This window comes from Arachis hypogaea, chromosome 18 (genome assembly GCF_003086295.3).
Source record: "Arachis hypogaea cultivar Tifrunner chromosome 18, arahy.Tifrunner.gnm2.J5K5, whole genome shotgun sequence".
Classification (NCBI taxonomy): domain Eukaryota; kingdom Viridiplantae; phylum Streptophyta; class Magnoliopsida; order Fabales; family Fabaceae; genus Arachis; species Arachis hypogaea.
The window spans coordinates 27,825,039-27,837,564 of record NC_092053.1 but is presented as its reverse complement, the minus strand read 5'-3'; the positions used below and the strand labels follow the sequence as shown (position 1 = coordinate 27,837,564).

At 33.7% G+C, this 12,526-nt stretch overlaps 2 protein-coding genes and 1 long non-coding RNA gene across 3 annotated transcripts; 1 reads left to right on the top strand and 2 right to left on the bottom strand.

Annotated features, from left to right (window-relative positions):
- Positions 1–75: 75 nt before the first annotated feature.
- Positions 76–2,540, top strand: LOC112770861 (uncharacterized). The gene is made up of 2 exons (XR_003186772.3): positions 76–1,460; positions 1,588–2,540. It is a non-coding gene; the product is annotated as an uncharacterized lncRNA (long non-coding RNA).
- On the bottom strand, positions 1,269–4,937 carry LOC112770859 (protein IQ-DOMAIN 10). Its single transcript, XM_025815331.3, has 6 exons — positions 4,365–4,937; positions 3,691–3,789; positions 3,074–3,253; positions 2,124–2,351; positions 1,885–1,998; positions 1,269–1,740 (listed from the first exon to the last, which is right to left on the bottom strand). The coding sequence occupies exons 2-6, from the start codon at positions 3,766–3,768 to the stop codon at positions 1,453–1,455; spliced, it is 888 nt and encodes a 295-aa protein (XP_025671116.1). The 5' UTR covers positions 3,769–3,789; positions 4,365–4,937; the 3' UTR covers positions 1,269–1,452.
- A 6,915-nt stretch (positions 4,938–11,852) lies between these two features.
- LOC112772049 (protein transport protein Sec61 subunit gamma-like) lies at positions 11,853–12,255 on the bottom strand. Its single transcript, XM_025816936.3, has one exon. The coding sequence runs from the start codon at positions 12,235–12,237 to the stop codon at positions 12,028–12,030; it is 210 nt and encodes a 69-aa protein (XP_025672721.1). The 5' UTR covers positions 12,238–12,255; the 3' UTR covers positions 11,853–12,027.
- Between the last annotated feature and the right edge of the window lie 271 nt (positions 12,256–12,526).

Here is a 12,526-nt window from a genome sequence, read left to right as displayed (position 1 = left end):
TAAAAAAATTGAAGGAGCGAAGTAATTATGCGGTAAAAACTATATAAATAAGGGTTGATATATAAAGGCAACTAAGAAACCCTAAACCAGTAAACCCTAACACTACTTGATCTTATCTGAGCAGATCCGCCACGGCTGTTACTGCCTTCTCCGAACAACTCTTCCTTCTTCCAATGTGGGGGCGGGGGCGGAGCAACCCTTCTTCCTCCCTTGGAGGTAGTTGCAGGCGGCTCTGCCCCGAGAAGAGATGGACACGGAGGAGCGGCCATCCGCTGTGTCGGAATCTGCGATGAAGACTGCCCGCGGTCAGAGCCCCTCTCTTTGCTTGCTGGGGCCGTGATGGCCACGCGGGCTATCCCAATCCAAGATATCTTTTTTTTTTCTTTTCTTAAAATTTATAATGTTTTCCAAAAGTTTTGCTTGTTTACTTTAATTGGACCTGTATCAAACAACTTTATCTTGGAAATTTCGGTTTTTGCATTTTTTAGTGTGTTTCGAGTAAAACTAGAATATGTGTCTCTAACAGTTTTGCGGATCTTGCATAGTTGCATATATCAAATGTTTTGTGGTTTTCCCTTTGACGCAATTGTGTGGCTATGCTCATATTGATATGGTTTTTACGACTAAATTTCCATAATGGTTCTCAGATCCATGACTTCCACCGTTTTGGTCCTGAGATCCTACTTGTAATATTGTAGTCCCGGATATTGAACTTCAGGCACCATAGGGGTCCTTCGACTCCTCTCCGTCGCTGACTTAGCAAACTCAGCAATGAGCTGGCACTCCCTTGCTAGACTAGTGCGGAACGACGACATTTTCGTTTGGCGCCTAATGATGGCCCAAATGACTTTGTTTACATGCTCACAAGAATCAAAATACTATCATGTTGGCCATGATTAGGCGTCAAATTGTTTTACACTAGTCTGGCACGGCAAAGAGTGTCAACTCATCACTGCTTTTGGTGAGTGAGCGCCAAAAAGAGGTCGACGGACCACTATGATGTCCGTAGGTCAATCTCAAGGACCACAATACCAAATTGGTGAAAGCAGAGAATCTAAGGACTATTATGGGAATTTAGTATGGTTTTTTGCTTTATACTCAAGTCATTTAGTGCTTCAGAAATTTTCTTTGGACTATAATTCATACATTATTTTTCAGTTATAACTTGTTGATTCCTTGAGTGAGGATTTCTCAATCCATTTAAAGAACTTATGAATCAGTATGTGCGTTCAAATTGGTTGCGTGCTTATGGTTTCAAATAGAAATGATTGATATTTAACTCTCTACTTCTTTTAGTGCAACCTTGAAATACTAGGCAATACATTATGAAGCAAAAACCATAGCATCTCTACTAATGCAATGTACACACCAAATGGTAGATTCTCACCAAGCCAAATAGTTAAACAAACACAACAAACCGAAAAAATAGTATAGGCCTTCAAAGAAATGACCCTATTCAGGTATACAGTTCTTTGACAACTCCCAAGTGTCGTTTTCTTTTCCTTTCCCATTCGACAGGGCAGGAGTAGCTGAGGGAACTTTGCTCTTGTTATCGTCCATCTTATCTAACTTGGACTTTTGCTGCAGGCTATTGAGTTTCTTTACCTTGGAGGTATGAACTCGTACCCGGATTTCCCAAGGACGCGCTGCAACCCAACGCTCCGTCCAGCTCCAACCCCAGCTTTCCTTACCGAGACTATAGGAAGCCTGACCGAAATATTGGCTACAGTTTGGCCTCCACTGCAATAATTAAGGCATGCTTTTAGAAATGTTTCTGTTACATCTCTTCTATGTGCTAAATCAGTGTTTAGGTGTGAAAAAATGTGGTGGAATTCTTTGTAACAATTGGTATGTGATGTGCTGCAAGTTGATCAAGGTTTGTACCTGATGAGAGAAGGCATATGCCATGGCTCGCTCGCGTTTAATTGCGGCTTCTTCTCTCTGATATAACCTTGAAATTATCTCTTCCATTGTTTCTGAACCGCCGCACCATTCCACCTAGCATGCATTTTACCAAACAGCATTACAAGAAACAGAGAGAAGTGATGGCTGCTATTTTGATAACCCCATCAAAATCGACAGAAACCAAGTCATTGCGAGAAGATGGTTGAAACAATGTGTACCTCTAGCTGATGAATCTTAGCTTCGAGTTTTAGCTGGCTTTCCAATCTCCGTTGCTTAACACGAGCTTCTGTTATCATACAGATTCTGCGAGCTTTAATCTCGTCTTGTATTCTGCTCCATGAATGTATATAGCTTAATGCAGTTGCTGTTTGCTCTCTGGCCAGGTGATCTTGAATCAAAGCTTCAAATTTCTCTGCTCCCTTTAGATGGTTTAATGTTCTTCTTGCCTGCATAGTATGCGAGAAGGGGTATCATTTAATGTTCTTAGAGAAATATTTGGTGTACTCATTGTCCGATTGACGGAGTTGATATGTGGAAATCCAACATCTATTTGGTGTAGTAGGTTGAATTTGATTCATCATGCTCTAGTGTAATTTGATGGTATAATTTAAATAATGATTTATGTTCATCTCCCATGATTCAAATTGTTATGCTAAATTATATGAATTCAATTCGGTGCATTGTTACATGGTACTTAAACTTGATCTATGAAACCAACAAGGAAGTGCTATTTAGATTTTCACTTTTGTTCATAACTAGTTGATGGGAGCAACCACGTACACTTGATTGTTAGGAAGATTATAATTTATAAAGAACAGGTTTGTTTCATCAAAACATGGAGAAATGCAGCCAAGTTTCTAGCCTTGAAAATCAAGCAATTATATTTGTGACAATTTGTCAAGATCTTGTGTTTACTATTATAAGCAACATGAAATGCTTTTTTTTTACAAGGATAAATCAATTTTGCATAGTTGATACGTTGAAAAGCCATTATATTTGGATTTGGATATGTTAGGTTTCTCAACAAATTGCTAACTACTTTATAACCAATAACATCATTCGTACACTAAACACACTTGATATCTGCATAAAGTACAGTTGTTATTGAAAAAATTAATGATGTCAATTAGAAAGGGTTATGCGTAATGAGATTATTTTAAAACTGTACCATAAAAGAGCGAAATGCATTTTGGATCCTTGTAGCAGCAATATTATCAATCAACCTTGAAGGAACTGTTCTGTCCATTATCAAACCACCTTCATTAGGGATGATGCTACTTGACTCTTCATTACTGCTTTGCTTTCCATTCAAGGATTCTTCGTTTATCTTTTCTTCGGTAGGATTTACCTATATTCAAGGACCGGTGAGAAACCAAAAAACACCATGTTCTTAAAACGCTTTTAAATGTATCTTCAATATTCAAATTACTTCATTTTCACTGGATTTTATTGACAATGGCTTGGAAATCAAGAGTTAAAAATTTTAATTGAAGGGGAATTTTAAAAATTTCAATTCTTAGTTGTTGTTTTTACTTAAAGATATATATAGTAAATTTAACAGATTTAAGTGCAACTTGGTTAACTAATTATTCCGAAAAGTGCATAGAAGAGAAAAAATTCAATAATGCTTCATATACACAACTACCAAATCAGTTATTCGTATAGAATACATTTTAAAATAAATACATATTGAAAATAATCATCACATGTATTTATATATAAATGCATAAGAACTGATATTCTTTATACATATAGTATTTTTGGAGAAAATTATGGAGAAATCACCTTTTCTTCTTGGGATTTATCTTCTTTGGGTTTCTTTTTCTGTTTGAATAGTATCCAACAGCCTTTCGTTGCACCCATTCCTGTTTCTTAACAAGTAACCTGCACAGTAATATTCCATCCAACAACTTATAGTAAATTTCTTCATAGATCCATGCATTAGTGTGATGGAGGAACATTATTATTTGGTTATTTACTTATTTATAATTAGCCTTAACTTCCTTATCAGATGCATTAACCCTTTCCATAGTATTATGCAAATTATCAATATGTAAAAGCTTGAGAATTGAGGCTATCCAATAATGTAATATTAGAAATAAAAATTATTAAAAATGAAAATAAAAAATAAAAATACAAACAAGACGCATATTTTAAATGAGAAAAAACTATTTTGTCGAAATTCCATCATAATAGATGCCTTTTCTATTAACACCATGGAATTTATATCCAAATTAAAATCAGCAATCTATGTTTATTTCTTTTGATGTTGCACCCAGAACTCTTGAAACAATTTACAACACTAAATCACACAAGTAACAAAAAAAAAAAAAAGAGTCCTATTCCCTTAGAATATGAAAATAATTCCATGCTGAAGTTTGTGGCACAAAAAATAATCATAATCATATTGAATGCCAAGGATAAAAGCTAAAGATATGAAATGGTTAAGGGGCACATACCAAGCAGAGAGAAGGGGAAAAAAAAAAGCAAACAGGAGTTTTCTTGAAGAGGATGATGAATGGTGGGTAGTAAGAAGTGATACATTGCAAGAGTACACATAAATTGAGAGCAAAAGAGAGATAGATAGAATTGCTCAATAATGCAATGACAAGCCAACAACATTGAAGGAGATGTTTGATCTCTTGAAAGAGTAGAAGTCTAAACAAGAAATTAATAACAAGAGGAAAATAAGAGAAAAAGATGAGGTGAGGTGAGGAGGTATTAATTATATGATTATTTCCCAGCTGTGCTCTTTTGAAAATGAAATATCATCATCAAGGAAACATTGATTAAAATCTTGGAATAACAACACAAGAATAATCTGTTTTGGTCCTGGAAGGCTTGAACTCGCGAACTTCCGCCCATAAGACCAACTAGGGATGACAAAAAAAAAAAAAAAAACCAAATATGTGGGATATCTGTGGAGATTTTTTACACAGGAGGCTAAAGGGGATCCGCAAAATTTTTACGGAGATGGAGATCCACCCGCGAATAAATGGGTACCTACCCTCTAGGGATCCATGAAATCTCCCAAAAACAAATTTATTTAAATGTTCTTATATATGTAAGTAATTTTAATTCATTTTATTTTAATTTATATGATAAAAATTTTATGTATATGTTATTATGTTAAATTTGTTTTTAAATTGTATTTGATTTGATATATTTAATTAAATTGTATATGATTTTATTATAGTTGTATTAATTTTTAAAATAAATTTAAAATTTTTGCGAAAAAATAAACGAGATCGGTGATAGAGATAGAACAGAGAAGAAATACATTTTACTAAATAGAAACGAGGCAAGAGCATGGGAGGACCCTCCACTCCTATAGAAATCTATTGTCATCCCTAAAACTAACGCTCTAACCGAATGAAGTACATATTGAATATTAATTAGCATATATTGATTTAAGACTAAACATGTTTAGGTCGGATTCTCTTCTAAATTAGTTTTAAATAATGGATTTGGATTTTTTAAATTTTAAAAATTTTACTTTAAAAGATAAAATGTGATCTCTCATTATTTATTTTATAGGTGGGATCAAGAAAAAATATAAGAGATAAACCATTCAAGGATGAAAGATCACATTTTACCTTCTCAAGTAAAAATTCAAAATTTAGAGAATCTAAATTTCAAATCATTTAGTATTATTTTGTTTCGTAGATGTTATAGCAAGATTTCGATTCCAAAAAAGAGGAAGTTCCAATACGAATAGCAAATACAAAAACAACAATAAAATATACGTAATACATATTTTTTATTAGTTTTTTATTTTTACCTAACCTATCATATATACTCAAACACCAAACAATATTTTTTACATGAACTCTTTTAAAGCTTTGGATCCTGATGGGTTTTAAGCTTTCTTCTTCAAAGAATATTGGGAGATCATTAGTCTTGATATTTGGAAGATGGTTAAGCAAGCATTCTTCGGTGTTACTCTTGATTCGAGAATGTTGGAGACTTTACTGGTTCTTATTCCGGAGGTTGAATCACCGGTATCTATAAAAGATTTCAGACCGATTAGTCTCTGCAATGTAGTTTACAAGATCATCACGAAGGTCCTTGTTAATAGGCTTCGTCCTCATCTTGCGGAGATTGTTGGCCCGCTTCAAGGAGGATTTATTCCGGGACGAGGAACTCCTGACAACATTATTATTGCTCAAGAAGTTCTCCACTTTATGAAGAAGACTAAATCAAAGAAAGGCACACTGACCTTTAAGATTGATCTGGAGAAAGCTTATGACAGAGTTGATTGGAGGTTTTTAGCTCATACCCTAAAGAGCTTTGGTTTTCCTATTCCTACAATTAATTTGATTATGAATTGTGTCACTGCTTCTTCCTTATCTATTCCTTGGAATGAGAATCGTCTGAATGACTTTACTCCTAGTCGAGGTCTTAGACAAGGAGACCCTATGTCACCCTATCTTTTTGTGCTGTGTATGGAGCGATTGGTATGCTTTATTAGTCATCAGGTTGATTTTGGCTTGTGGGAGCCGGTTGCTATTTCTAGAAGGGGACCAAGAATATCCCACTTAATGTTTGCGGATGACTTGCTTCTATTATGTAAAGCTACAAAGGGACAAGTGCAAAATGTGATGTTGGTTTTAGAGACTTTTTGCAAAGCATCTGGGATGAAGATTAATGTGGAGAAGTCTAAAGCGCTTTGCTCCAAGAATGTCTCTGCAATAAGGAAAGAGATTTTCACTGAGGTATCCTCTATCAGATTTGTCCAGGACTTGGGCAGGTATCTTGGAGTTATCCTTAGCCATTCTAGGGTGACTCGTTCAGCTTTCAATGGTGTCCTGGATAAGATTTGGAGTAGGCTAGCAAGCTGGAAAGGGAATTTACTCAATCGGGCTGGTAGACTCTGTTTGGTTAATTCTGTTGCAGCCGTTATTCCCATGTACCAGATGCAGGTCTCTATTTTTCCAAAGGAATTATTAGTAAATTAGAGTCTATGATGAGGAATTTTCTTTGGAAATGACAAGTTGATGGAAGAGGATTGAATCTCGTTAGTTGGAAGGTACTGGTTACTCCAAAAAAATATGGAGGTTTGGGGGTTAGAGATCCTTATTGTGTAAATATTGCTCTTCTTGGGAAGCTAGTTTGTATTTTTTTCCAGCAGTCAAACAAGCTATGGGTCCAATTGTTGGATGTCAAATACCGATCATCTCTATATGACTGTTTTAGTTATCCTAAGAACAAGGACTCTCCCATTTGGAGGTGTCTTTGCAAGGCTTGGAAAGTGTTGAATGATGGGTTTGCTTGGTGTATTGGAGATTTGAACCAGAATTTTTGGTTTTCTAGCTGGAGGAGAGAATGACGGTTATCTAATGAGATGGATTATGTTCACATTTCTGATTCGAATCTCCGGATACAGGATATTTGGTCGGTTTGTAGGTGGCATTTGGATACTCTTTATTCTCCTTTATATCAAAAGCTAAAAGGTAATATTGTCTCTTACAATCCAGATGAACAAGCAGGTCCGGAAGTGGGTTGGTATTGGTGTGGGTCTGCTGCCAAAGGCTATGACTCACGCAATGGTTACTTGTGGTTGTGTAAGCAGCTATTTGGTTGGGAGGAGCGGGAGAATTGGCTTTGGCTTTGGCGTCAGCTTGTTCCAGAAAAGCATAAGTTTTTGGCTTGGTTGTGTCTTAAAGAGGCTCTTCCTACTGTAAGTTTTCGCTTTAGAAGAGGGATGTCGTCATCAGATAGGTGTCCAAGATGTCTTTCTAGCCAGGAATCAGTTTTACATTGTATTCGGAATTGTCCAAAAGCTCAGCTTGTCTGGCATAGATTGGATATTTCTTGTCATCCTTTGGATTTGAAGAACTGGTTCTTGTATCATAGCAGAGAGCATCCGTTCAAGTTCTTTTCGAGACTTTGGTGGATATGGCGAGCAAGGAATAATGACATCTTTAATCCTCATGAAACTTGGCCTCTGAAAAAAGTGATTTGTCTGACATTATCTTCAGAAAAGGAGTTTAGGAATATTTTTGAATTACAACGTATGTCCCTTCCCTCTACTCTAAATGGTTTTTGGAATCCCCCATCCATTAGTACTTTTAAGATTAATTGTGATGCTAGTTATTTTGGTTCGGGTGATAGTGTTGGTTTTGCTTGTATTATTAGATATTGTAATGGGAGTTGGCAAATGGGGTGTTTGGGAATGATTGAGAGTAATAGTATTCTTCAAGGAGAATTGTTTGCCATTTGGAGAGGATATCTCTTAGCTTGAGATGTGGGTCAACGAGATGTTATTTGTGAGACAGATTGTGTGGAAGCATTTAATCTTGTTACTCAAGATGATTTTGGGCTTATTGATCCATTGGTGCTCAAAATAAGAGATATCATGCATTGGAATTAGCGTATTGACTTTCGTTTGATTATGAGAGATGCAAACACGATGGCAGATACTATGGCAAAGATGGCGATGAAGTTACAACTTTCACATGTGGAGCTTCTTTCACCTTAGGAGGAATTTAAGAATAGTCTTAAACGGGACTGTCCCTCTATTTAAGCAGTTCCTTATTTTGTTTGTTTTGTTTTTCTTTATTTAGTTTATTTCAGTCACAAAAAAAACACCAAACAATAATTTCACAATAATCTCTTTAACATTACCATCAAAATTATTGTGAAATTACATCCTTATTTACTTCTAACACTTCTGAAATCATTCTCTGATTTTATGTTATAGTGTTCCGTCTGTAGAATCTGTTATCCTTTTTGTGTTTAATGCTTTCTGGTTATTCCTCTACTTGTGGGTCTTACAACAACCCTCATGTGTATTTCATATAGTACTAGCGAATTGATATTGAATTAAAACAAAAAGGTTAATACTTAAACAATATAATAAAAATAATGGTGATAAATAATTCCATAAAAGAATACTTTAACATTAGTAAGTATGATGAAAAGAAACATATTTCAAAAAAATTTTTCGTACTTTTTAGAGTTTGTACAACAGTTTCGTTTTTGTTACGCTGCTTAAATTTCTTTTGAATAAATATAATAGAGAATTAATTTTTAATTAATATATAATATTAGTTAATTTTTTATTGTAAAATTATTTTTTTAACTTCACTTTTTGGAGGTTTAAGTTTAAAGATTTAGAATTTAGAATAAAATGTAATTTTTTTAAAGGACTGATATTGATAGGAAAATATTTAATTTCCTAGTTGAATTCATTTATTTTGTATCAAGCTGTAAAATGATGCTAAAAAAAAATCAAGATCATTAAAATCATTTCAAAATCTTTCCTTAAAATATACTCTACTTTATTTCCTTATAGTTATGGATTTTGTTGCTACTTATGGTATATAGGGGAAAGTTTTAATCTCACCCTTCAAATTTTGAGAGAGAGAGAGAGAGAGTGCAAATTATCTCCAACACATATTGGTTAGGTTCCAACGAAACATGGTACTTGAATGTGAAAAATGAAGGAAACATCAAATCTTATGATATGGCTTGGATGAACACACAATATATATTGTGCATCTAAATCTAACAAAGATCTTTAAGTTCCTTAGATGACAAAAGAGTGGTGTCATAATACACGTGGTGGTGGCTGGTGGGGTATCCACTCCTAATCTATGAAGCACGGACGCTTCGCTGAGTTATCGTGTCTGTGTGTCAGACACATTTTGGACACGACACTCGTTTGACACGCGTGTCTGCTGTGTCCAACTGTGTCTTAATAAAAAATAAAAAATTCTTCTCCGGACACGCCTAGACATACTTAAATACCATCACGTGTCTGCGTGTCCAGTCTTATTCTTAATATATATTCTTAAAATAAATTTAGATATAGTATATATTATTATTTATTAAAACAAAAAATATTTTAAATACTTGATATAATTAAAATAAGACATTAAAAATAATTAAAAAATTTTATTTTATATTTTAATATCAATAAAATATCAAAATATCATTATAATTTATCTAAAAAATACTTTATATTTTATATATATGCGTGTCCCCGTGTCATGTAAGATTTTAAAATTCGCGTGTCAACGTGTCTCGTATCGTGTCGTGTCTCGTGTCCGTGAATCATAGCTCCTAATATTTGAGTCCAAAGGTTAGTGGTGTTTTGTAACATATCTTTGCTAGAAACAAAACCTTTTTGTAGAGGTGTTTATAGATAGGGTAAAATCGAGTTTATCTTGACTTAGATTCGATTCTAAATATACATCGGATCTATTTTTTAGATTCTAATTTGGTCTTAGATCCAATGAAACCTAAATATTTTTGGGCCACAACTATACCGATTCCAAATCAGGTGAAAACCGGATCTTTAAAGCTTTAACAATAATTTATTAAAAAATTTATTTATAAAAAATCTTATTTATGATGCACTTATTTATAAAGAAAAAACTTGTTATTGAAAAGTTGATATCCATAATTGAACTTGAATTTGTCTATAAATTCTAATTTGATACTTCTTTGATCTATTTTCTAATTCAATAAGAGTGATTAAAAATAAAACAATAAGCTTATAATTAATATAACATAATATTGAAATTAATTTAAAATATATATATTTTTTAGTTTCTTTGTTCGTCTTGACCCAGATCCGATCCGAAATAATCATCGGGTCTATTTTTGAGACTCTTACCCGACCTTAGACTCGATAAAACCACATTAAATTGATTTTGAATTTTAAAATAAGATAAGAAGAAAAAAATAAAATAACAAATAAAAATAATACAAAAATTTAATATGCTCCCACAAGTTGGTGGATAGAAGATGTCAATAATTCATAAGTTCCGATGAAATAGTTGAGGAAAATGCATATGGTGTGGTGATGCAGAAACATAGAAGGAGATGTCGTGTTTGAGGAAGAGAGAGCAAGCAGCGATCTTTAGAAGGCGCGTAGAGCGCAATAAGAGAGGCCGTGTAGAGCGCGATAATAGAAGGCGCGTAGAATACGATAATTTTGGGTCTATTGGACTCGGAAGGATAAGAAAAGAAAAGATGAAAGTGATGCAGAAACATAGAAGCAGATGCTATGCTTGACGGAGAAAGAGCAAGTAGTGATCTTCGGAGTGCGCGTAAAGCGCGATAAGAGTGATCTTCAGAGGGCGCGTAGAGTGCGATAAGAATAATTTTCAGAAGGCGCATAGAGCGCGTAACTGTCTTCCCGCAGACGGAATTGCGGAAAGGATGCGTAGACTGAACTACCAGAAGGAGGCGTAAACGGAACTGTCGGAAGGAGGTGTAGACGGAACTGTCGGAAGGAGGCGCAGACGAAAACGAAACTGCGAGGAAGTGCAAACGGAACTATCGGTAAAAAATTCATATTTATTTTTGGGGGAGTGCTAGGTAAACAATGACTATCTTGAACAACATGAACAACCACCAATTAAATAAAAATACACTACACCCTAATTTAATGCTACTAATCAAATTTAAGATTAATTTACTCTTTTAACCCTATTAATTCACATTGTTCACATATTGTTCAAAAATATTATTGGTTACCTATACTTTTCCTATTTTTTTGGAAATTATGGCTATAGTGAATGATCTATTCTATAAATGGTAGTTGTTTTCTGTCAGAACAATGGTAACTAAGATTGAGGTAGGATTTTTACTTGGATGGATGTAACAGAAATCGTTTAAATTCTGAATTAAATTAAAAGATTGATTATTTATTGTGGGAGGAATTGAAAAAAAAAATATGGTAATTTTTCACCAAAAATAAAAAAAATCAATAATTTTTATTATATGTTATTGTTATGGTATGTTATGAGAGAACAATTTTTTTTTAAGTACCACAACGGATTTTATCAAATATGTAACGGACCATTTTGTCTATCAAATTGAACTTTCAGCTTCAACGTGAAAACAAAAAAGCATAACACTAATGTTACATGTAAATCAATCAACTATTTTTCTCTCATCAGTGCTAAATTAAACGGTGCCAACTCTAACACATGTAAAAAAATTGTTAAATTTAAATTAAAACTGTAATGTTCCTAAAGATATGAAGAATGGAAAAATAAAAAGTAATATACGGCATAATTATGATCAACAAAAAGTTGATATGGGAACAACTGTTGCTACCATTTGCTTGAAAACTCTCTTTATGTGATTGTGGCTGTCATCATCATCCTAACCAGATCCGACGATGATGTTGTTAACGGGAATGAAGATGAGCTTGACGAAGAAGCCAACGAATCCCATAACCATGATTCCGATTGCAGTACTAACAGCTACCTTGAAATATTCTTTGCGATCGGGTTTATGGCAACGGTTGACGAGCCTTACGCTGTCCTTGGAGAATTCTTTGAGAGGTTCCAACACTGAATCAACAGCGTCCATTGCCTGTCTTATACTTTCAAAACTGAGATTGAATTTTTATTGTATATTGTTGGGGTATCTTGCGAAAGAATAATACTATTTATTTATATTAATTATTAAATTAATTTTAAATTTTAAAATAAGATAAAACATTAAAATTTTTAGACGATTCTATTAAAAAAGATAAGCATAAATAATAAAAAAAAAAAAAAGTATAACAAATTTTAAAAAAAAAGATGAAATAACAAATAAAAATAAATATAATTAAATAGATAAAAATTATAAAATAATTAATAATAATATTTTTTAA